The 24,805-nt window shown below is 46.6% G+C and overlaps 1 protein-coding gene across 2 annotated transcripts in view; it reads right to left on the bottom strand.

The window, feature by feature from the left end:
* The window catches only part of si:dkey-34e4.1 (carboxyl-terminal PDZ ligand of neuronal nitric oxide synthase protein), a 38,045-nt gene that overhangs the window by 12,262 nt on the left and 978 nt on the right, over positions 1–24,805 (bottom strand). The window contains exons 2-8 of one of the 2 annotated variants that reach the window (XM_067250333.1): positions 24,591–24,662; positions 6,081–6,173; positions 5,815–5,873; positions 4,084–4,192; positions 3,549–3,690; positions 3,287–3,438; positions 843–1,004 (exon numbers count right to left, since the gene is read on the bottom strand). In XM_067250333.1, the coding sequence (XP_067106434.1) occupies positions 843–1,004; positions 3,287–3,438; positions 3,549–3,690; positions 4,084–4,192; positions 5,815–5,873; positions 6,081–6,173; positions 24,591–24,662 (789 nt within the window). Of the gene's footprint in view, positions 1–842; positions 1,005–3,286; positions 3,439–3,548; positions 3,691–4,083; positions 4,193–5,814; positions 5,913–6,080; positions 6,174–24,590; positions 24,663–24,805 lie in introns of both variants that reach the window. The other variant, XM_067250332.1, reaches the window with a different exon arrangement.

Consider the following 24,805-nt stretch of genomic DNA (forward strand, 5'->3'; position numbering starts at 1 on the left):
AATCCATCTTTCAGAGACATAAACTATTTTATGAGTCTGGTAGTTCTGTTTGTTTATATGTCAGGGTGAGTTCTTCTGGATGAAGAATTCCATTTGCTATTACAGGCTACAGTAGTCTCCCCTCTCCCTCAGAGAGCTCAAGACTCCATGAGGGGAAAATCTAATTGGATGCTTCGAATTCCATTGCCTGGATCCACCTGAAATTGAAAATAATGAGGGGGCCAGGCTTGTTTGTGTATATAACTAACTGAGTGAGCAAGAACATTATTCTCTGGGCAACGCGGTCGCTACGGAAATTATATGCTAAACACAAATATGCGTTTGTGTTGACGCATGCAGGACCAATTTTACTGTGACAATAGCAGACTTGATTTAGTCGTTCTCCAGTGCGCTGCGATATGTCCTCTCTAAGCTCTCACTGCGCGTGTGTGTTTGAGTCCATCACGCCATTTCTGTGAAGACAGTGGCCCCTAGTGGTCATGCACAAAGTTGCAGGTTGGCAGACAGGCGCTGGACTGAGGCTTGATGGAGTGTGCTGGACTCTGCATGTGTGTGGACCTCTTTCACATAAAACACAGCATGCTACATTGTTTTTATGCTATGAGTGAGTGTGTGGGTGGAAAGGTAGCAACACGCAGCGTCTGTGTGTGAGTCTCAGTCAATAATGTCTCATGCAGACCGCTGACTCTCACTGTGGTGGACATCTGGACCAAACTACTACTAACAGATGGGCTGGGTAACCCTCAACTGAGGTTTTGTGTGCATGTGTGTGTGTGTGCACGGGCGCACATTCAAGAAGTTGTGAGTTTGGTGTCAGTCTTGCTTGTATCTGTGTGTCCTACCTGGGCCACAGCCACCTGTGTGTGTTGCTGCTGTTGCTGGAGCTGCTGCTGGAGCAGCTGGAGGTAGTGCTGGGCGGCACGCGGGGCGAGGGACGGAGCGCAGGGGCTTCTGGGAGAGAGGCCCTGGGACGTCAACGTGTACAGGGAGCCGCTCTCAAAGTCCTGGGGACACGGAAACACATGTCAAAAACGAGACGAAGCTGGAACGTGGACGTGTACATCGCCCGCTGGGATCTTTCTGTGTCATGGGCTGTTGCCAGTGTGTCAGAGAAAGAGAGGGAGAGAGAGATAAGGAGTGCATATTTGTGTGTGTGAGAGAGAACCAGACTGTTCCAAAGTGTGTGTACGCCTGAGTGTGTCATGAACTAGTTGCCATGGGCAGCATTGTCACCATGACCGTGGTGAAGGTCATGGTCTGTCTACCAGACAGCCAAAGAGAGAGAAGGAGATCCTAACAGAGAAGTAGATGTGAATCTCTCCTCCTTTTTTCAATCTCTCTCCTACCGATGCTCCCTGTGTCTCATTCCTTTTCCTCCCTCCATCTTTTTTTCCCTCCATAGACATACTGTATGTTTTGCAAAGAGAAGAGGAGGAGAGAGGACAGGAGTGGAGGCGAGGAGAGGAGGAGGGGAGATCCCAGGTGCTTTCATTTACCAGTCTGGGTTTTTGTATGTGCCTGTGTGTGTTGGTGTGTCTGTGCTTGACTGTGTGTCCGTGTTTGTCTTTGCGTTTCTACAGGCAGTTATGTGAGTTCTACAGGCAGTTGAGTATGATTGCGGGAGAGGCAGGCATCTTTTCTTAAGCAGCTTGTCTCTCTTTTCTTCTCCTCTCGTCCGTGGGGGAAGAATTGAGTGTGTGGGCTTGTGTATGCATGTCTACAGGGATCTCATGACAATCCTAGCGTTCAGAGCAAGATGAGTTTACGGAGTGTGTATGTGTGTGTGTCAGGGCCACTTAGAGGGAGAGAGATTAGTGCTCTGTGTGAGAAGGGTTTAGGAGAGGATGAAGAGCCTGTGTTTCTGGAACAACCCTGGTGATGTGAATGTCTAATGACTAACTAGCAACATACCACCACTGGAGGGAGCTCTAACAATACACTAAAATAGTTTCCTTTTACTAGGAAACACTAAGGTAATTAGAGATTTTTTTTACGAAACACTGTGGTACAAATTTCAATTACAATATAATATAATATTTACAGCGATAGTGTGGAAACAGGTTTTATTTTTTTATATATATATATATTTTACAAACATTTGACAGAGATTATATTGGTTATGTTTGCTACTATTACCATGTTGCCATGTGCCATAGACTTAAGAGAATTTTGGTAATATTTGTGTGCAAAGGTGCAACAAAGCACACAATGTTACTTGACATCTTTTGACATTGTTCCAAGTGTCATTCTTCAGGAGCGAATTTGCTGTGTCATTGCCAAAAGGGTACAATCAGTAGTTGGCGCAAGGTGGGTTTCTGACCCTGTCACCCACACTCTGTCATGATGACATGATGAAATCCTACTTCCCCTGTCTCTCTTTCTATTCTTTCACCTTCAGTCCCTCCATCTCTAACTCTCTGCCACGATCAAGCTCTTTTTCTCCTCCTTTCCCTCTCTATCCCATCGCTTGATCACAATCTCAATATTCCTTCCTTTTTTTCTTTCTTTCTGTCTATACACCTCCCTTGGTTCCTTTCTCTCTGTCCCTCCATTCACTTTTTATCTGTATGGAACAGATGTTTAGGTTGACTCAGCTGGATTACTGAGGCTTCTCTCCAAAATCAAAGAAAGCATTCACGTTTTCTTTTTTTTGGGGATTATGTGGCCCCCCCTTCATAGCCCCGAGGAACGTTCTGGTTCTCCCTCCATGTTCCTCCTCCTCTGATCCCTCTTATCTCCTTAAGGAACAGATCCTGGCCCCTTATTTGGCTGTTGAGTGGGAATGTTCTAGAAGGGGTAATGCTTCTCTAGAACCTGACTGACACGGGAGTGCAGAGGAAGGTACCAAGGGGCAGGACTGACACAATGTACCCATTCTCTCTCCCTCCCGGTCACTCCTACTTCTGTCCGTCCATCTCTTATCCTCCCCTCTCCTACCGTCTCTCCCTCTGTCTCTTCATTTCATCTCAGACATTCAACACTGACTCCGTAGGGAGGCTTGTGGGGGAGTGTGTGTCAGCAGAACACAGTGTGTCAGCAGAACAGAGGCAAAAGAGCAGAAACAGAACAGAAGAGAGGAGTGCTCATGTAACAGTTTAAGCACGGACACTGCTATCATCGCACTGGCCAGCTGCTAATGTGAATAATAGAACAGAACGTTCTCTGCTTTTGTCGCTGAGCCATCATAGATAAAGTGTGTTTGTGTGTTAGCTATGGATGCCTGCACATGAGGGAGTGCATGCGTGTGCCTGTGTGCACGTCTTTGTGTGCGCGCGTGAGGCCTCACCCTGATGGTCTGTCCAGGTTTGACCACATTCAGTTCTGCCAGGCTCTGGAGGATCTCGTTGACCGCCTGCTCACACAGCGCCCCTCCTGCCGGGGGCTCCGTCTCCACCACGGCCACCTCCTCTTCACGCTCGGCTACTGTCAGCTGACAACCTGGGAGAAGGGGCACACACACACAGACCATTACAATGCAAAACCTTAACTCATATGTAAACAGTGCCTGTGTGTGTTTGTAGACAGTGTTTCCAGTGTTGGTCGCTCACCCTCCGTGGCAGTCTCCTCTGTGGACTTGTCGCTCTCTCCGTCCGCCTGGCCGTTGTCGTCCTGCTGGGCGTATTGCAGACTTATCTTGTGGCACACCTCGAACGCTTGGCCGACCGTCCTCACTATACGCATGGCCTGAGTCTGAGAGACAGAAAGAGAGGGTGAGATATGAATTTACGGATAAATGGAAATAGAGATAACGAACCGGAATGGAGACAGAGACAAAGCGAGAGAGAGAGAGAGAGAGAGAGAGAGAGAGAGAGAGAGAGAGAGAGAGAGAGAGAGAGAGGAAGAAGAAGAGGGAAATAGAGACAGAAAAGTAGAGGTGATTGCCAAAAATAAGAGTGCTAAATTTTCATCCCATTAGCCTCTGTTAGACACTCGACAGCAAAATGACACCGACATAGACAGAGGGAATTACCTGAGGTTGTGGTAGGGACATACAGTACAGAGATAAAACAGAGAGAAAGAAATAAAGACTGAGTGCCGGTCTTTGGCGTAAAGCATGAAGTAGGTCGGTGGGTGTTCTCTCACTTTCTTCTTGGATTTGAAGACGTTGCACCTGAACGAGTTGCTGGAACCGTCTCTGGCGATGTAGCTGAATATCTTCAGGTCCTGGGAATCGTGCGATACGTAAAAAATCCTAGGAAAAAAACATCACCCATGTAGGTTTAAATTGGCTTACATGAATTCAGTTTCAAATGAACCTGACAGATACCTAATATGCACACTATCTTGTATATTCTGGAGATCAGAGGGAGAGTGTGTGTGGTTTGTATCCCATCTCTCTGGTGGCTGTCATCCTAAATCATTCAGAGTCTATCAAGACTTCCGTAGCTAGATAGGAGGGGGGGGAGGGAGCTCAGGCAGACTTCCTATGCCGCTGTAGATAAGCGTTGGTTTCATTTATGGGCAAACATGTCGATGCTGCTTTGCTATGCTGTGAAATGACCAATTAAAAGTTCCAGGGTGACATTGCTGGTGCACATTTTTCTCTGTCAACATTCTCTTGCTTCCGGGCTTAGTGGTAGAGCATTAGTTATGGTCGTAAATCCAGACCAGCTACGAGATTAGGCAGGATCCGCATACAGCATATTAACAATCGTTCTGCTGCTTCTGTCCTGGTCACTGTACCCTATAGGACACAAGACTCTGGCTCCAGGCCAGAACCAGCCAGCCAGGACTGATGCAGGACTATAAACCATGTCCTGCAGGATCCCGGTGGCCCTGTTCGGAGCCTAGCACTACCACCAACGCTGGGAGAGGAATGCTGCAGGCTGGTTTCAGTACATCTCTGGTCCAGACCCCCCGCCACAATGTGATGTGTGGCTCAGCCAAATGAGATCCACCCACAGAGACATGCATTCATCCCATAACATATCTCATTCACTCACCATTACACACAAGCTGCCTGTCCTCTCTACAGCACATTAGCTAGTCAATAAACTAGATGATAAAATAAAACTAATACAAATACTGTAAGCTCTATTAAAAGTACATTATGTCACACAGACACACTGGACGTCGTCCAGTGGCCAGAGCACCAGTCCAGAGACGTCCCTAAACACTCTTACATGCCGCACACAGGACACATGAATAATTCATGTTGTCCCCTACAGTAAGTAAGTGTAAGTACGCTTGTCACATACTGTACATCAAGGCCCATTAGCTGAGCATAAGAGAGGGACTTTGGATACATAAAAGCATCAGCGTCATTCCAGAAGGCTCCTTTTAAGGAGCTGTGGCTACTTGGCTACTACTGTGGCTACTGTCAGGGAGTTAGATGGCTGAGTGGTGAGGGAGTCGGGCTAGTAATCTGAAGGTTGCCAGTTTGATTCCCGGCCGTGCCAAATGACGTTGTGTCCTTGGGCAAGGCACTTCACCCCACTTGCTTCGGGGGGAATGTCCCTGTACTTACTGTAAGTCGCTCTGCATAAGAGCGTCTGCTAAATGACTAAATGTAATACTTGGCCGTATACTAATCTGTTCTTGGTGGTTTGAATGGACAGTCATGATAAAGTTGTAGTCCTTGATGGATCTGCTGCACTTACTATTTATATTCAGATAAAAGTGCCAGCTGAGTGAATACATGTAAACAAAGTCTTAACGAGAGGCTGTGATTGGGCAGACTTCAGTCTAGACAGGAGACGTTCCTGTCAATGACCATGTCAAATTCCAAAAGCAGAACCCCAGAAGCTGAGCCTTACTCCTTCGGGTTCCTCTGTACAGCTGGGTGAGGTCAGAGGTCAGAGGATGTAGGTATACCTGTAAATGGGGTCCTGCATCACCAGCATCTTGCTCTGGTCCCAGGTCCACTCTTTCCTCTTGGGGGGGATCAGGGGAAGGGAGGGCAGAGGGACATACTGTATCAATCACAGCACATAGACAGACCTGTAAATATATGTTTTTCTTTTTTTGCAAACCGAGACAGATATGAGAATACCATGCTTGAGATATTGATTATGTATCTCATGAGCTTACTGACTAATAATGATGCAATAAAGTGTCCCCGCCCTTTGGTCTGGTCTTACCTTCTGTTTCTTCCTGAGAACCACCTTGACTCCGTCCACCGACACGATGATGCTGACTTTCTTCTTCTTGATGTTCTTGGCCTTGAACTCATACTGAGGATTACAAACACGCACAACCCACGGTAAGACAGGGTGGATATTACATTTTATACCATGGTCTGGGTGAATACTCGATTCTGATTGGCTGCAGGGGTGTCCATTATCAGGTCATATACGGACACCTACTAATTGCAGCAAAACTGTCTTTTCACCGTTCTAAATTATTGCGCTCGCTCCATAATATACAAGCCTGTACAAAGTGTCTGAAATAAGTAACCATAACAACACGGACGCAGTCAAAGCCTCCATTTACAATTTTGAAAGACTTTAACAAGCTAACATTTCATTACAACAATGAGTGACTTCAATATTTCTTTTAACCTATTTGCAAAATGTTACTTTTCTGAATTTCGGGCTAATAGCTCAGCCAAAGGAAAGCCAGTGTTGGTATTATGAGCTGAGCGGACTAGCCTATAAAATATCAGAGTTGGCTAACATGAAAAAAAAAAACTTTTGTTTTTTATTGCAAAACACATGAAAACATCAATTCATGTTTGTAAAAAAATTTTTTGGCAAGTGACCATGGTATAAGCAGGATAATGCCCTTCGAGGTGTACAATATCACCTGATAATGGACTCCGCGGAAGCAACCATCCGATCGTCCATTATCAGGTGATATTGTACACCTCGTCGGGCATTATACCTTACATTTACATTTACATTTAGTCATTTAGCAGACGCTCTTATCCAGAGCGACTCACAGTAAGTACAGGGACATTCCCCCGAGGCAAGTAGGGTGAAGTGCCTTGCCCAAGGACACAACGTCAGTTGGCATGACCGGGAATCGAACTGGCAACCTTCGGATTACTAGTCCGACTCCCTCACCGCTCAGCCACCTGACTCCTACCTTACTTAATCAATTCTCAGTGTTCAAGACAACTTTGAAAAAACTGCACTTTACAAAACTGCACCCACCCCCTCAAGTACGTTAAATGTGCATACATTATTGACCCAGTTGCATTTTAGTAGTATAATATTTAGTCATCTTCCTACCCTTCACACACACACACATCCCCTGCCCACCTCACCCCAGTTTTCCCCCTGTACTTTGCTGCCACCTCATATCACAGATGAAAAGAACACAATAACTCTAACATAAAGCTAAAGTGGAATCAATATGGCCACCATTGGGAACATCAGGTTCTCGCCGACGGTATATTAGCTGAAGCGAAAGGCTAATGTTAGCGTTGTCCTTTTGGACGGTTGATTCCCCAGCTGCTGCCCTTCTGTGATACACACAGTGGTTCAGGGGCATCTGTCAGCCCAGAAACATCCTCCCATCTCCACGGGCAGTGATGAGTCATCTGTCTTTATAGTGAGGGAAGGTTGGTGCAGGGGGGTCTATCATTAAAGCATACCACCTAGTCCTCAGAATTTTCCACACACTCATGCTCCTACACACACACACACAAACCCACAGCCACATACACACTCACACAAACACACACACATGCAGCTCCTGTATATTTCAGAGAGGTAAAAGAACAATGAAGAAGGAGCCAGAATAAAAGTCATCTCAGTCTCGTTCACTGAATTGGACATGGCAGCTGTGTGTGAGTGCACAGTGACTAACACCCTACCTCCTTGCCTGTGTGTGACGTGTGTGTGTGTGTGGTTGTGTGAGCGTGTGTGTGCGTGTGTGTGCTGGAGGAACTAATATGCCCGTTACATCTTCTCCGCTCAGCATCACTCTGCTCCTCCTCACTTAAACATGAACCCAGGTCCAGTGACGGCCCCCACCCTTCCTACCACTCCAGACCACCAAGCCTCACACACTCACGTAGAACACCGACTATCTGGGCTGTGTTACTTGACCGGCTGGGAGAGGAGAGAAGCAGAGCCAGGAGCAAGGAACAGATATTACACAACCACTTCCTTCATTTGTTGACCTTCTGGAGTGGCATGGACTAATTGGCAAGCTAGCATTTCTGGGCCTGCCCGTGTATTAGGAGTGTGAAAGCATGAACCAATATACTTAGTAAACATAAACAACCTATTCTCTGAGTGTGTCTGCTCTCCAGCTGTGGTGATTAAAGATTGAGAGTCTAATTACCCTGCCCAGAGTCCTCAGAGGGTTGATTATAGCAATGCAGAGAGAGACAGAGACAGAGAGAATAGAGAGCAAGAGAGAATAGAAAGAGAGAAAGAAAGATAGAAATAAAGAGAGAAAGAGAGAGGAGAGAGAGAACGAGGGAGACATTGGGAGAGTGAGGATGGAACATGAGAAGAAAGCGGGGAGACCCGGACATGGATCAAGCTGGGACGAAACAGCAAGGAGATGAGAGAGGGAGACATAAGTAGATCTTACCTTCTGGGAAACAAAACAACATTTGATGGAATACAGCGTTACTGAACGTTTACAGTCAAACGTGAAATACATGCGTATGAGTTTATGTTTTGTGTTACTGTTACTCCCAGAGCCCACTGAGCTGTGGTCAGACTCTGTTTCACAATCACATTGACACTGTGGAGTCTGGGTTACATGACTGAAGTGGGGGCTTAGATAAAGTATCATAGCAGGACAGGGCTCATCAAACACAGTGAGAGAGAGAGAGAAAGAGAGAGATACAGAGAAAGAAAGAGAGAAAGGGGGAGGCAGAAAGTGAAGAAGGGAGACAAGAAGGGAGAAAGTCTAGCAAAATAACATAATACTGGATTTCAACGTCCTCAACATCTGAAAACCAAACAGTGCTGCACACACCCACACACTTCCTAGACACATGGAAATAGTAAAGCACACCACTTTCACTCCAGTTCAAGTGTGCCAAAATAACGTGAAAAAGGCAAACATTAGTCTTGTATTATTCACATGTTGGCATGACGATGGAAGAAAAAAGTGTTTTGTAACTTCATCCGAGTATGAATATGTTCTTTGCTTAAGTGCAAATGTGTTTTGAAATATTCAGACTTTAATGCGCCTACATTGTTCTCCTTTCTCTCAGAAATACCAGAAAGCAAACAATTAAAAGTTCTCACGGCATACCCCACCTCTAAACTTCAAGATAGCAGGTACCAAAACTCTATATGTAGCAAAGAAAAAAAAGCTAAGTGGAAAAGGCTGAGATATTTCTGTAACATTTTGGTCTTCAGAGAGAGACTCCACTGCAGTAGAATCATAAACAATGAGAGACCGGACGTGCTCTGCAACCCTAACCCTTCTCTGCAGCCATACTTTACATACTGTCATATCCAGCAGCTTTTAACAGAAAACATTAATCTAACATTACTGCAGTGAACTGGCATTATTCTTTGTGTCAGCATATTCCGTACTCCTCCCACTAAATTCGATGCATAGGCGAGGGCAGGACACTGGGAAAGTTTCACTCTGGTCTGGCACATGCACAACTTAATTGAACATTAAGTTACACAACGTATCTGGCTGGGCCTGAGGGTCTAAAACCTACCCGTCTTTGCCGAACAGCCACAGAGATCCCAGTCAGCATTTTACAATGTAATCTATAAGAACAGCGATCGTCTGGCGAATAGTGATGATAGAGCGCTAAGTGGAACAGGGACCGATGAAAAGCAAGCTGGCTCCAGGTTCTTAACGCCCCCTCAGCTAAAGGCTAACCCTTGTAATGCTGTTGTGCCTAACCTGCAACTGTACAAACCTTTGAATGATTTTGAGTAATGAGGCTGCTCTACTCTATGTACTGTCCTTCTTTCACTATTCTTGATGTGACTTCTGGTCCCCACAAGAATAGTTAAACCAGCCCATACACACACATGCTGGGTGACTGGCAGACAGACGTTTCTATTTAAAAGCGAAAATGTTAGTTAGGCTTCGGTAAATCAAGTTGACAGACAAACATCTTGACATTTAGTTGCAGCAGACGGGTGCCCCATTGATTTTACAATGTTATTATCAGAACAGGCTTCTTTTATTTAGAGATATGCCACATCCTGTTTGGCCGTGGCACTTGGGAAAGATGTTGTCTCTCTCTCGGGCAAAAAAGAAACAACAAGAGAAGTGTGTCGCCTGCCATCAAATTCACCACAATCAAAAAAGTAAGAATAGCTAAATAAACAGATGCCAAGGAATGATAGTAAGAGTCAATACACTATGAACTTGTGCTTAAAAGGCTTCCTTGTCCCACATCTTGGTGTCATCTCATGATGTCAATATTTCTGGGGTCTCCAAGGACTTGGAAAAGTGTCCGCTCATCCTGAAATGGTTGTTTGTCTCCCCCTGTGCGTTATTCAAAATCATGACTTTGACAGACCGAAGGCTGTTCAGGTGGCCTCCAATCTCCCTCCCCTGCTATCCCCCTCGAGAACAGAAACACACTTTTACCCCCCCCCCCCCCCAACACACACAGATATGAACACACAGCCTCATCAGTTGGAACCCCCCCTCCCATGTCCTTGAGTGGGAAAACCAGTAACATCTGAAGGACTTCAAAACCACAGAACTTCAAGACCCCCCCCCCCCCCCCCCCCCGCCCCCTTCTGATGCTACTAGTCCGTCCTCAGAGACATAGAGGGCCGTTTCACAAGTGCAACACTGGCTCCACAGATAGAAACACACCATTTAATCAATCACCAACGTTTTCCCAGAAAAATACCCACATCTGAGATCTCAACCCGTGTTCTCAAACAGACGGTCTCACACATTTTCACCAGCTACCAACATTCAAAAACAAACAGGCAACATGTTGGTGACATGCATGGTTCCTCTATGGTTCTCCTACGGTTCTCACATTTCCCCCCCACCATTTCCTCCAGTTGTCTTGCGGTTCCCCTTAGCCAAGGATGAGGCCTGGTCTGGGAGTCTAGAGAGTAACTGTAGAGGGCTGTCTGGTTTAGGTTCTTCATGATCAACAATGTTACTTTATACTCTTACAGTGGATGCACAGAGGTGGATAGAGATCAAGGTCAATGGCTTGTTTGACACACCCACTCAGGCTGCACATGCACACACACCTTACATGATTACTGGAGTTCCAGTAATTACACAGTGTTATTCGTAGGTCTGTCCCCTCAACATGTTTTGAGTCACCGGGTACTTTGATGAAATGCTTCCATACCACAGATTTCTTTGCCATTTTGCCTAAAGGATTAATAACATCAACTGTAGACAAAGTATGGTAGAGTTTGTAGTTAGGCTAACAGCTACAATTGTGTTCATGTGCAGATTAACGAAAGGGACCAAGAGCACATCGACTGAGTGGGGACAGCCCTAGTTACCAGTCATCTGTCCCTCAATGAGAAGGTAGCCTAACAGGAGCGAATCAATTGATCCAAGATTAGATTGAAATGAATTTTAGGTTGGTTTGAAACACAGACAGAGGAGGGTGGGTGGTGTTCCCCATCCTGTTCTCAAAGAAAGTGCCATGAAAAGGGGTGGATCTCCATTTTGCAAAAAAAAAAGACGGAATGACCGACTGAGAAACTATAGACTTCCCAGCATCCCTTTGGGGGTGTGTAGGGTGGGGGGCTCAAGAGCCAACGGAATGCAGAGGGCATTGTGGGTGACTGTCGTGGCTCTGGGCCCCACACAGGGCCTCACAATGAGCCCTATAGATAGTATCCCGGCAACCGTCCTCAATACAATTCTGGAGTTGAGGGGGGGATTTTTCTTTTTCCCCCCAAAATAGAAGTTTTTGGGAGATACACAATGAGACGTCCTGTTCAGCTGGTGCACCGAGCTGAGAAACGCAGCAGCTGGCTGACAGACTGGCATTTCAACCTGAAAAGAAACTTCACTGTGTGGACGGGGTAGAACAGTTGAAGGCTGACACGGAAACAACAGAAATTCCCTCAAACTGAACAGTGGCTGTTTCACTCTGTTAGTATCCTGTATCTTTCGGTTAGCCTTGGACATGGCCAAACGGTGACTTGAGCTGGTTTTTCTGTTACGAAATGACCTCCACGAAGAAAAACTGCCCTCTCACACACTCTCTCTCCCCTGCTCTCTCTTGTCTCTCAACAGATGTGAAGAGAATCAGAGCTCTCACCTTCAGACAGCAGGGGACAGTCTGTGAGTGAGCAGTTACACAGGCGGTCGTTATGACAACAACCTTGACCCAGATCAAAAGTGTGTTTGTGTGTGTGTGTGAGAGAGAGAGAGAGAGAGAGAGAGAGAGAGAGAGAGAGAGAGAGAGAGAGAGAGAGAGAGAGAGAGAGAAAGAAAGAGAGAGAAAGAAAGAGAGAGAAAGAGAGAGAAAGAAAGAGAGAGTAAGTGAGAAAGTTTGTGTGTGTTTGAGTGTGTAGGAATGCGCAAGTGTGTGTGTGTGTGTGTGCGATTGACTTCCGCCTGAGTGCAGATATTATTGATTGGGCTCCTGGGCTCCACTCTTGGCAGCACACAGAGAGGCTGTCTGGCACTGGCTGGTAGGATAGACAGAGAGAAAGAGAGAGCAAACCAGAGAGGCAGCATTAGTGGGTTGTCAGATCTAACGGACCTTTCTCCTAATGTAGGTTACAGCCGGGTTACACGCAATGGGGCACTGCAGAGAGGAGCTGTGTGTGTGTAGGCAGGGGGAGGCACCGTTCAAGGCTTACCCTTTGCTGTGGTGCAACAGTAGTGCTGAGATAAGGAGAAAAAGGCGACCAGAAAAGAACACTACTGTAAACCTGTAAGCCACTCTTAAACCAGGACATGTCTGATGATATCAGTGTTCTTTAGCAGTCTGGCACAACAGTGGTGTGCCACTGCTTGGTTCATTCTTGCAGTGTGTGTGTGTGTATGTGTGTGCTATTTCCATGCGAGCTGGGACTTGAGTGCCTTTCTGACAAGAATGTCCAAGACAGGCAGTCCCAGGGCTATAATGGCAGGTACTCTCATACAGACAGACACATTCACACAAGAACCACTAAGTGTTAGTCAGCAAATTACCAGAGATACAGAGAGAGGGGTTTAAACAAGGGTTAGGGTTCCTGGACAACAGGAGTCCAGAAGGGGAGAAGATGGAAATTGAGTGCTTGTGTCCATAAAAGGCTGATGTCTAGCCTGGACTGGCCTGGCCTAGCCAGGCATGGTCTGGTATGGCCTGACAAAGGGACTATGATGGTAATAGGATTACTAGGAAGAATCCTGCTGGATCAGAGGCCACCAACCCCCCCTACACTCTAGACAGTAAAACACATGCATACGCACACACGTACAAACACACAAAGCAACATGCAGGGTTTACCCTAAACATGTAGGTGGAGGCGCCCTTAGTCGGATGCAGCAGATTTGGAATCGGGGGCGCCATCTGTCCTAACAGCATGTCCTCCGAAGGCCCCAGGACAGCGTATTAGCCGAGAGAGAGTCTTAGTTTGGGGACAACAATAGGACTGATGCCCCAGCTCACACACTCCGGCAGCTACACCCTTCAGGTCAACAGTGGATTCAACAGCATTGGAGCACTGCCAAGAGGCAAAGATGGAGGCAGATGTGAACACATTCATATCAGACGTGTGTGTGCATGAGTCAGACGGCCACGGTCAGACGACGTGGAATTTATTGCTGATTTACATCATGAGATGGCAGAAGCTCTGCTATAGATTGGAGATAGGACATAGAAGACACAGGGCTAGAGATAGGAGATAGGGGATAAAATAGAATACGGAATAGGAGATATGGGACAGAGAACAGCAGATTAGGAGATAGGCGACAGAACGGGAGATAGGAGATAGGGGACAGGACAGGAGATAGGAGGAAGGCGACAGAGGACAGAGAACAGGAGAGAGGAGATAGGGGACAAAAGAAGAGAAAGGAGATGGGAGGCTGGCCTTTTATGCTAAATGTGTTTGTACATCTGATCTAGACGCCAGAGAGAGAGAGAGACATCTAGAGAGAGAGAAAGAGATAGTCCCAGAGACCTCTGTGACCAGAGCAAATCAGTCTATGATCTCACAGTGGAGGTCTGACTACAAAGCCATAAACACACTTTGCCATGATCACAGCTGCAGAATAAGATCAAACACAACCCCCCCCCCCCCACACACACACACACACATTCTGAGGAATCAAATACAAACACCACAAACACAATGCAATCACACACACACACACACAATTGCAAGGATTCAGCTAGACCCATATCTAATGAAGATGATCAAAGGCACACAGAGGTACAGTCAGAGATAGGCCCCCCCACAGTGAGAAGGAAAATCTGAGGCTGAGGTTTGAGGAATTCTTTGAGAAAAAAACGTATTATGTTCCAAATTATGCTAATGCCACAGATGCATTAAAATTAAGAAGATTAAGAAGCAGATGCTGACATAATCTATTTGGTAAACTGTATGATAACTTGATAACAACACACAATTTACATATTGTTTATATGGGTGTGTGTGTATGCGGGGAACAGAAACAGACTAACAGACCTGGGTCAAGTCTTTTACACAGAATCCATTCCTCTTGGCCAGGCTCAAATATTTGTCTAATATTTTTCTATTTGTTCACAGCAAAGGTCTGCGTCAAGGTTCCAAGCTTTTCTCCAAACGGTGTTCCAGTGCGGTGCCACTGCTAGACCTGACACACCCTGACAGAAGCCTGCAGAACTTTCTAGTATCCGTCCAGATTCCTACAGTATGGAGATGTTCTACTCTCCCCACCTGCTTACATTATATATGAGTCATTAGTGACAGTTAACAACACACGTCTGTAAGCTGGGGGCCTGGGGAGATAGAGGAGAAGGAGAGAGAGAGAGAGAGAAAGAGAGAGAGAGCGAGAGAGAGAGAGAGAGAGAGAGAGAGAGAGAGAGAGAGAGGGAAGCTGGTAAACTGTCATTTTATTATAGTCCTCAAACTGAGCTTGATGGCCTGTGCCATTATCACACACACATAGACACACTTGGAAATGTGCGGAAGTGCATGCATGTACACAGATAGGCCACCAGAACACTCCTTTATGGATGCACAGAGGGAAGAAATGAAGAAAAAGAGAGAAACACCTTGAGGCGTTTGAAGTGGCAGAGCATCCAGTTGGAAAGAGACGAGGCCATGGAGGTGATCACACACGCGGACACACACTAACATTGTTCGAAGTAGGGCAGGCTATCTTTCAGTTGAAAAGCCTCCGGCAATGTCCTCAATCTTTACACAACAAACAACTGACCTATAGCAGAATGACCCTGGTTCCGGGAGTCTGTCACCCGCTCACACTGGCCTGTGTGTGAGAGACGGATGGACGGACAAATGAGGGACAAACTTTTAAAGGTTGGGTAAAGATTTACTAGAATGCTCTACACGTAACCTTTTATTACTGTTACACACACACACACACACACACACACACACACACACACACACACACACACACACACACACACACACTCCCACTCTTAAAGAAAAGTTTCAAAAGGAGAAGAGGACATGCCTCAGCAGCAATGTTGGTTGCCAGGGAGACCAGAGGAGTGGCCTGACATGTGCAGTTAACTCAGGACAAACTGCAGATCCTGGAGAGCTGAGCAATAGAAAAAAGAAAAAGAGAGAAAGAAAGAGAGGGGGAAAGAGAAATTGAAAGAAAGAGAGACAGAGAGACTGAGAGAGAAAGAGAGAGGGGGACAGAGAGGGAGAGTATGTAAAGCAAGAAAGAAAGGGAGTCCTTTCATTGACTCAGCTCTGTGTGACACAGGAACTCCAGACAGTCTGTTAAAGTCCCTGACAACATCCAGCTATGTATACTGAGCTGTGACTGAAGCCATCTTAAAGCACTAGAGATTGCAGCTCTGCAGTTTCAGTGGTCAACATAAGCGTTGTCAACGTAGAAAATGTATTGTTGGTGGAAGAGAGTGAGCTATGACTGCGATCCATCCTTTGTGGGCAGATAGTTAGCTAGCTACAGTACTTCAGGCTAGCTGTTACTAACAGGCTCAGTGACTGACTCAGAAAAAATGAAAACCTTCAACCAGACACCTGCTCTTTTCACACCCGTGTGCACACTGACTTAAACACACTAGCTCTCTGGTGCTCTCTCGCACGTATGGCCACACACACACACACACACACACACAAACACATGAAAGCATGCACATGCGCAAACACACACACGCACACACACAGCAGTCGTGATTGAGGAGCAGTGAGTGGTAGTGACAGCAGTGGTGAAATGAGAGGAGATGAGATCTGTCCTGAGGATGTTGCCGGATGTTTTTCTGTGCCGTCTTGGGACAGGGCCGGCGGTGAGGAAGTGGCGTTTGGGGGGAGGTTATAGTTATTTAATGGTGGTGGCAGTGGTGGTGGTGGGGGGGTGTGTGTGTGTGTGGGGGGGGGGGTGATTGGGGGAGGGATTAGGTGTGGGAGGAGATGGAGAGATAAGAGGACTGTCAAGGTATATAAACCAAGTGATGAGAGAGAGCTGATACAGCCTGTGGGGGAGAACTGGAGGAGCTGTGTGAGCTGGAGGACTGGGGGAGCTGTAGGTCTGGAGGACTGGGGGGGGCTGGAGGACTGGGGGGGCTGGAGGACTGGGGGAGCTGGAGGACTGGGGGAGCTGGAGGACTGGGGTAGCTGTGGGAGCTGGAGGACTGGGGGAGCTGGAGGACTGGGGGAGCTGGAGGACTGGGGGGGGCTGGAGGACTGGGGGGGCTGGAGGACTGGGGGAGCTGGAGGACTGGGGGAGCTGGAGGACTGGGGGAGCTGTGGGAGCTGGAGGACTGGGGGGGCTGGAGGACTGGGGGACCTGGAGGACCGGGGGAAGGACAAATGGATGGGAGGGGTGATACAGGCTAGGACATGGGTTGGTAGTGGTTCTATTCCTCTGTGCTGTCCCAGTTAACAGACCTGGCAGCCTGTCTGTCTGTCTCCCTGTCTGCCTGCTTGTCTACCTGTCTTCCTGTCTGTCTACCCATCTGCCTATCTGTCTGTCTGTCTGTCTGTCTGTCTGGTTATCCATGTGGAAAAATACCTGCTGTCTACCATTACATTTTACAAAGAGAGAGGGAATCATCTAACTCTACCTAACGGACATAACCACATGAAAAAAACCAAGATAGAGAGAGAGAGAGAGAGAGAGAGAGAGAGAGAGGAGAAGGAGAGAACAATGCTCTGATTGAGTCTCTACAGTCGATCCTATAAGAGGGAGTTAGTATGCAAGTCAAAGTTGGAGTCAGAGTGAGCCCCGCTGAGTGCTGAGAACAGGGGAAGGACGGGTCAGGACAACAAGGCCAGTGGGCAGAGTGGAGTTAACCCCTTCACATCCACCCTGGGGCAGAGGGGTGTGTGTGTCTGAGACTGCACCAGCAGGCACATGTAGGCCACCAGGCTCCGGTACATCTGTTCACACACAACCTTCTTGTCAACAAAACAACCGAGACAATACACCAATTAACTGTTTTCTTTAACCCACTCCCCAGAGCCTGCCCTCCCTTTTGTGACCTCCATCCCCCCCAAACCCCATAACCCAGCTCCCCCCCACCCCCCATCAGCACAGATCAGTAAAAACCCCAGGGAGAGTGTAGCTCTGCTCCCATTTAAACAACTGTTATTCAACTCAAAGGTGTGTATTTCTGTGTGTAAATCCCTGGAGGGTGTGTGCGTATGTGTGTGTGTATGTGTGTGTGTGTTTGGGGGGGGTATTGGTAATTGTTGCAGTGCACACATGGGCCATAATGCCATACCCAACACATATGTTTGTGTCTAACATGATGACTGGCTTCAATTGATCATCTAATGTCATGACTTGCCATGTGATGCAGGGCTGAGCACACATTGTCCTAAAATACAATACCTACAATTATTGGTTAACACACACATAGGACAACAAACATGGTCACAACACACACATTGTGAAAACACACACAGACACACTCACAGATACTGAGAGGACACACACAGTTGCTATTAGTACTGAATCTGGATAACTGGGTTAGTGTGTTTGATGTTCGTGTGCTAAACCGACCATTTATGTCACTACAGAGGCAGTGATTATGGTGTTAGCTGCAACCTGTGTGTGTGTGTGTGTGTGTGTGTGTGTGTGTGGGGGGGGGGGTGCCCTTCAAAGATGGTTAAGTTTAGACGTGCTTCGGTGCCAGTGGTGAGAACCAAAAAAACCTGAGATCTTGGCATCATTAGACATAAGCAGCTTTTCCCCTACAGAGAGAAGGGGGAGGGTAGAAGGAGATCGAGAGGGAGATATGAGATGGAGAGAACAGAGGGCTTAGATGGAGGCAGGGTGACAGTAGACAGGGATGGGCTTCTTTCAGAGTCAGCAGGTTGGCTGGGTCAGCTGCAGGGGAACAGCTGTCACTACGGTGATGAGGTGAGTCTGATGAAGTCCACTGAGTGAACTTAACTATGTATAGACTTGATGCTATACAGACTGGACACACACACACTCACTGGGCATACACAGTAAACACATACACACACGTACATATATACGGTTGTTTAAAAGAAACAGATCTCAACTGTGTGACATTTTGTGAGAGAATTTAGAGGCGGCAAAAGGCTCAGCTGTTGTCAGATTCCTCTGGGAGAAGAATTTAGGAGGTGTAATTCCTTTAGTTTTTCTGTCAATATTTGTTTGTTAGTTTGACATCCCATATGTCACTGATCCATCCAAGTCTAAGCCCTTAGCAGACTTAGTGTGTGTGTGTCTCTCTGACACACACGCACACACACACACGCACCCCGGCACAACCACAGCAAAACTATCAGCATTCAAACACAGAGGAGGTGACAGTGACACCAGCAAGGTAGAGAGTCTGTCTCTCCATTTGTCATCTGCAGCACGCACCCACCCACCTTTCTTCACATCCCCCCACACCAACTGCTCCTCGACTCAGGCCCCACCCCCACCCACACACACCCCATCCTCTCCTCTAGACACCGCCTCTCCTCTGACACAGACAGGCGGACAGGGAAATGAGCACAAAGACAGGGAGACAGGCAGGTGGGTAAACAGGCTGACAGCTCTCAACCTCCTAGCACCCCCAAACTTGTTGTCGACGTTTCACGCCTGGACAGACACTGAGGACTGGGCTGGACTGAGCAGAGCTATTTTTAGAAGGAGAGGAGTGTGGGGGAGCACGGCAAAACAGCAGGGGTGAATATGGGATGGTGGGGGTTGAAATATATGGACATGAATAAATATTGGGTTGGGAAATCCTTCTGGAGATGCTGACGATCTGAAAATAGCCCAGCTAAAGTGGGAGCCAGACTGTGAGGGAAAGTGAGAAACAGAAAGAGATAGAGTGTGTTGTGTGAGAGTGTGTGTCTGAGAAAGAGAGTGTAACAGTAGTATTTCCCCCAAGGGCGAAAAGACAGATATAGCTGTCTGGAGGCAGTTAGCTTTGAATGCCTCAGTCCAGTCCTTGATCAGACAGCCTTGGTGAAAGGTTTACTGAAGTTATTATCATCCAGAAATGGAGCAGCACACATATGCGTACATGCACGCATATACGCACTTGTTTACAAGTACACAAATGCACACAAACACACACGTAAACACACACACAGACAGAGATTCTTTTTCCTTCATTTATTTTTCTTTGCCCCTGGGGGGACCACTATTCCAGCACAGAAGGTCTCCACAGGAAAGTCTCAACCAGAAAGGCCTCTTTTCATCCCATCTCAGCTTGACCTGCAGGTGTGTGTGTGTATAACTGCTTAGGCTATGGCTGGAATCAAACAGAGTTTTCCTTCCATCTTTCCCAACATCACCATCTCTACAGAGATTATCTATCTGCTCTGCCTTCTTTCATCCATCCTTCTCCTCCCCTCTTCTCTCTCTCTCTCTCTTTCCTATCCACCTCCTCTCTTCTGCTTTCATCCCCCCTTCGTCTTTCTCTCCCTCTCTCCCGGTCACTGTAATCTGAATGAAAGTGCTTATCTCAATCTCTCCACGGGCAGAGAACGGGCCTCAGTCAACAACCGTTATTGGCAATATAAAGAGGGCCTGTGAGGCCCGGTTCAAATAAAAGAGAGAGAGAGAGGGAGAGAAAGAGAGAGAGAGATAGAGAGAGAGAGAGAGAGGGGAAGAGAGAGAGAGGAAGAGAGAGAGGGGGAGAGGGACAACCTCCTGGCAGTCAATAGTCATTTAGATGGGAGCTAATTACTTGAAATCTGCCATTGACTACATCTCTGACCCCATCAAAAGCTCCTAGAGTGACACGTGGACTGATCAGAACGCTGGCAGTCCCACTTCCTGTGCCACGCCAGGATGAAGGTAACGTGTCCGCAGGCTCTTAAACCCATAAACCACATGTCCCAGTGTTTCCCCTACCATTATATTAGGGGGGCCCCCCGCCCCCCCCAACGGCACCCCCCGCCCCCCCCCTGGAAGGTCAAGTTAATAAAAAATAAAAGATATGTATTTTTAATATATATATATATTTTTTTTTATATAGCGCCAGATCACAAAATAAGTCATTTAAGGTTACCTTTCCTATAAAACAGGTCTATAGCTTGCTCTTTTATTAAACAAATTAAATGTCCTTATGTTATTTATCTTATTTACACAACGGCATGTCATTTCTGTCTCTACATGGTCGGGCGTCCATGTATCTACACCCCCCCCCCCCCCACCCCGCCCACCTCCCCCCACCCAAAAGCTGTAAACCTAGGGGAAACACTGTGCCCCACACCTCATCTTCACTTCCTGGGGACTTGATGTAGCTAGCCACTCTTGTTACGCAAAGAACTATACTATGTAGTAATAACTAATATTAGTAATAGTATTACAGAGTAATAGAGAGTGATAGTAATAACTCTCAATACTGAGCTATTCGAAACCCGAATAGTTGCTGGCTTGCTCTTAGGGTCATGGATTCAGTGCAGTTAAGGGAAGAGAGCTATACTTAGTACCAGCCCTTTTGTAATGCTAACAATGGGCTTGGTCTAATACATGAGAAACACATGAAGTGCATAAATAATTTAGAGTTTTTATTTGGACATGTTAGTCCCATAGACAAGACTGTGAATGTTATTTCCAGATCGAGCTTGATGGTAGGCCACTACCATTCACTGAACTTACTTCATTAGACAAATACACAGGCACACACACACGTGCGCACACACACTCACACACACAACTGCAGTTCCATAAAGACTATTCCCATAGGTTGAGCAGAGCCATAACTTATCAGAGCCATTCATTATTGAGATATAACCAGCCAGCTAGTGTATTTTGCTGTCAAGAGAGCTTAGGCACAAAATCCGAAGCAAAAGCAGAACACCCTCTCAGAAGCATGTGCAGGCACGCACACACACGCGCACATCCACACCCCATTCCAACACACATGCATACACACACAGACGGGACCCTATCACACCTTTGTGCATGGAAACACACAACCTAGCCACACACCAACCCATCACACTTTTAAATGACACATTTTCAATAGATACAGGGGAGTCAGAGACAGTTGTTGACAGTAGTTGACTTGCAGAGGAGTATTCCATTGAGAAATGGGCACAGTTACAAAACAATTAGCCCCCCTCTCAACCCCTGCACCCCTCCTCAGCTTCTAATTATAACAGAACGGAGTCCACCATCCCCCACCACCAGCAGTAATCAAAAAATAAATGCATGGCATGTTTGCCTACCTTTCTGTCTCCTTACCTCCGTGCTTGTCTATTTATCTGTCAAACCTGGCTGCCAACCTCTCACTGTCTACCTTCCTGACCGTCAGTCTGTCTACCTGTCTACCTTAATGTTGACTGGTACCAGGAAGAGGGACCATATCTCCCCGAAATTGGCCTCTCTTCACTGGTTTCCAGTCAAATATAGAATTGATTTTAAGGTGTTGTTACTTGTTTTTAAAGCTTTATATGGATTGGCTCCATTGTATATCTCAGATCTTCTTATGCTGTATCACACTTCCAGATCCCTTAGATCATCAAACCAGTTCCTTTTAGCCATTCCACAGACTCGGATGAAAACAAAAGGTGATCGTGCCTTTTCAGCTGTAGCCCCTACTCTGGAATAAACTTCCAATTTTTATCAGGTCATCCCCCACCACCGAGACATTTAAGTCTCGTCTTAAAACATATTTTTATTTGTTGGCTTTTGAGTCAGTTTAGGGTCACTCGTGCTTATTGTAATTGTGTTGTTTGTCTGTTGTTCTTATTTATTGTTGTTTTGCCCTATTTGATGATTTCGTACAGCTCTTTGGTCGGCATTGGCGGTTTTTAAATGTGCTGTATACATAAAAATGACTTGACTCTACCTTCCTGACCGTCTGTCTGTCTACCTGTCTACCTTTCTGATCGTCTGTCTGTCTACCTGTCTACCTTCCTGATCGTCTGTCTGTCTACCTGTCTACCTTCCTGACCGTCTGTCTGTCTACCTTCCTGACCGTCTGTCTGTCTACCTCCCTTCCATTCTGTCTCAGTGTCGGTCTGTCGCAGCCTGACGGCCTGCATGCCTGCCTGCCTGCCTGCCTGCCTGCCTGCCTGCCTGCCTGTCTGTCTGTCTGTCTGTCTGTCTGTCTACCATCGTCCCTCGCTGTCTATCTGGGACTTGGTGGCTTCCCTCACTTGAGTGGACGTAGGGGAGCAGAAGGGAGGGAGGGGTGTTTTTGCAGATGGTTTAACACTGGCTGAGTTAGTTCACGCCACTGAGCAAACATGATTAAGATGGGGGCGGAGAGGAAGAAAGAGAAGAGACAGGGAGAGGGGGCGATGGAGGGAAAAGAAAGAGAGCTTCTTACCAACTGTTTTATTTGAGCATTATGTTTACATTGTACAGTCATACTGTCGTTTCCTTAAAGTAGATCTACAGTTCCACATTTTACATAACAACAGTCAGTTGTTATGTAAAATGGAATTTTGTATAAAAACACTTATGCAGCCACCACCCCCCAACCCCACATCCCTCCACACACACACACCCAAACACACACGTTTTGGTGCTTTTTTGTTCTTCAGGCCCACTTATTCAAAGGTTGATTAAGTAGCACAAAATATCCCCTCTCTCTCAAATAAAGTTCCTCTAGGGATCCCATTTATCCAGTTAACACAGAGATGTCAGCAAGCTGCTTCTGACACAAACACACAAACACACACACTAACCCGCTTCTTACTAAACAGAATACATCAAAAGACCACATCCTCCCTTGTTAAAAAACCACCCACTGACCTATAATCCTGGACAGTTTCACAGTAAGTGCAGTTAAATAATGAGATAGAGAGAAAGGGTGAGAGAGAGAGAGAGAGAGAGAGAGAGAGAGAGAGAGGGAGAGGGAGAGGGGGGGAGAGAGAGAGCGAAGGAAGAACAATAAGGAGAGTGTTACAGAATTTTAAGTAGCAATTCCATCCAGTCACTTAGAAATTCCCTAAAAGCCTCCGGTGTGATTTCTCTGGGGTATGCAGGGTGGCTTGAGTCACAACTGTGTCATGTCTCAACCTAACCAGTGACACACTTAGATGAGAGACTTTCATCTCATTCTCACTGATGTGTGATGTCCAATGCACTTGCAATGTACTCCACTAGGGAGGCTGTATACCGAGGAGGATGAATGAGGGAGTGGGAAGTGAAGAAATATTTTGAACATGGGTCAGGTGGAAGGGCAATACAGTGGATACTGACAAAGGGAAATAGAGGAGAGGGGAATAAGAGAGAGAGAGAGGGAAGGAGAGGGAAGGAGGGAGGGAGTGAAAGAATGGGAGAGGAAAAGAAGGAGAGGGATAGAGAAAAAGTAGGGAGCAAAAGAGAGTCAAAAGAACAAAAGAGGAGAGTCAAAAAGAAAGAGAGAGAGAACCAATCAAGCTGATCAGCTGAGAAAGGGCTGATTTGTGGTCACCTCTTGTCAACTCCACGAGTGCAGTTCATCCGAGCGCAATGATCAGAGCAAAAAAACAAAACTCCTCAAAGCCCATACACAAACTCTCTCACAACTACCCGCGTGCTGAATGCAGTCCTGCTTACACAGTAACCCTTCCCTGAAATACACACAATCATGTTGAGGTGGCCTCGGGTAAGGTGTGTATGTTATGCACACTTTATTTCCCACCACTCTCTCTTCAACCTCCCCCTATTCTCTCTCTCGTTCCCCCCGCCTTCCCATCTCTCTCTCTCATTTCCCCAAAATCCACACTCCCCATCTCCCTCTACGTCAGTATATTCCCATGTTTGCTTTGTTGTCCTATAAATGGCTCCCTGTGAATGGAAATAGTAAACTTCCCAGAGCAGCAGTGTTTGTGCTGTGTGTCTAATTGCAGCATAGGACAAGGCAGTGTTATTCAGGTGTGTGTAGGCGCGTAGAAAGATATCAACCCTGAGAGGAACTGACTGCAGACAGTACAGAGCTCACTGTGTGAGCAGAAAACACTGTAGCTCACTCAAGAGATAAAACTGTGCTCTCCTGCTTAACAAAGTAAGCAAAACCATTGTCCCCAATTGCAGTGTGTGGAGGATGTACATGTGCGTGTGGGTGCAGACGTTGAAAGACAAAGAAAGGTGTGTCCGACTTTTCGAGTGGTTTCTTATTCTACAAGGCTCAGCCTCATCTGTGTGTGGTAGTGTCTAAAACTTACCCTGATTCTCCTCATGGCCGCCACAATCTCCATCCGACTATTGGGCCTGGGCACGTCCAGACTTCCCACATACTGCATCATCATAAACACACACGATTAGTCACACACTAGTTACAACACAATCATACACACACACATCCTGTCGTCACTGCTACTCAAATGTACACATGTCGCATATTATAATCACGTTGAGGAGACAACTAACTCTAACATTA

The sequence above is a fragment of the Osmerus mordax genome, chromosome 14 (assembly GCF_038355195.1).
Source record: "Osmerus mordax isolate fOsmMor3 chromosome 14, fOsmMor3.pri, whole genome shotgun sequence".
Taxonomy (NCBI): domain Eukaryota; kingdom Metazoa; phylum Chordata; class Actinopteri; order Osmeriformes; family Osmeridae; genus Osmerus; species Osmerus mordax.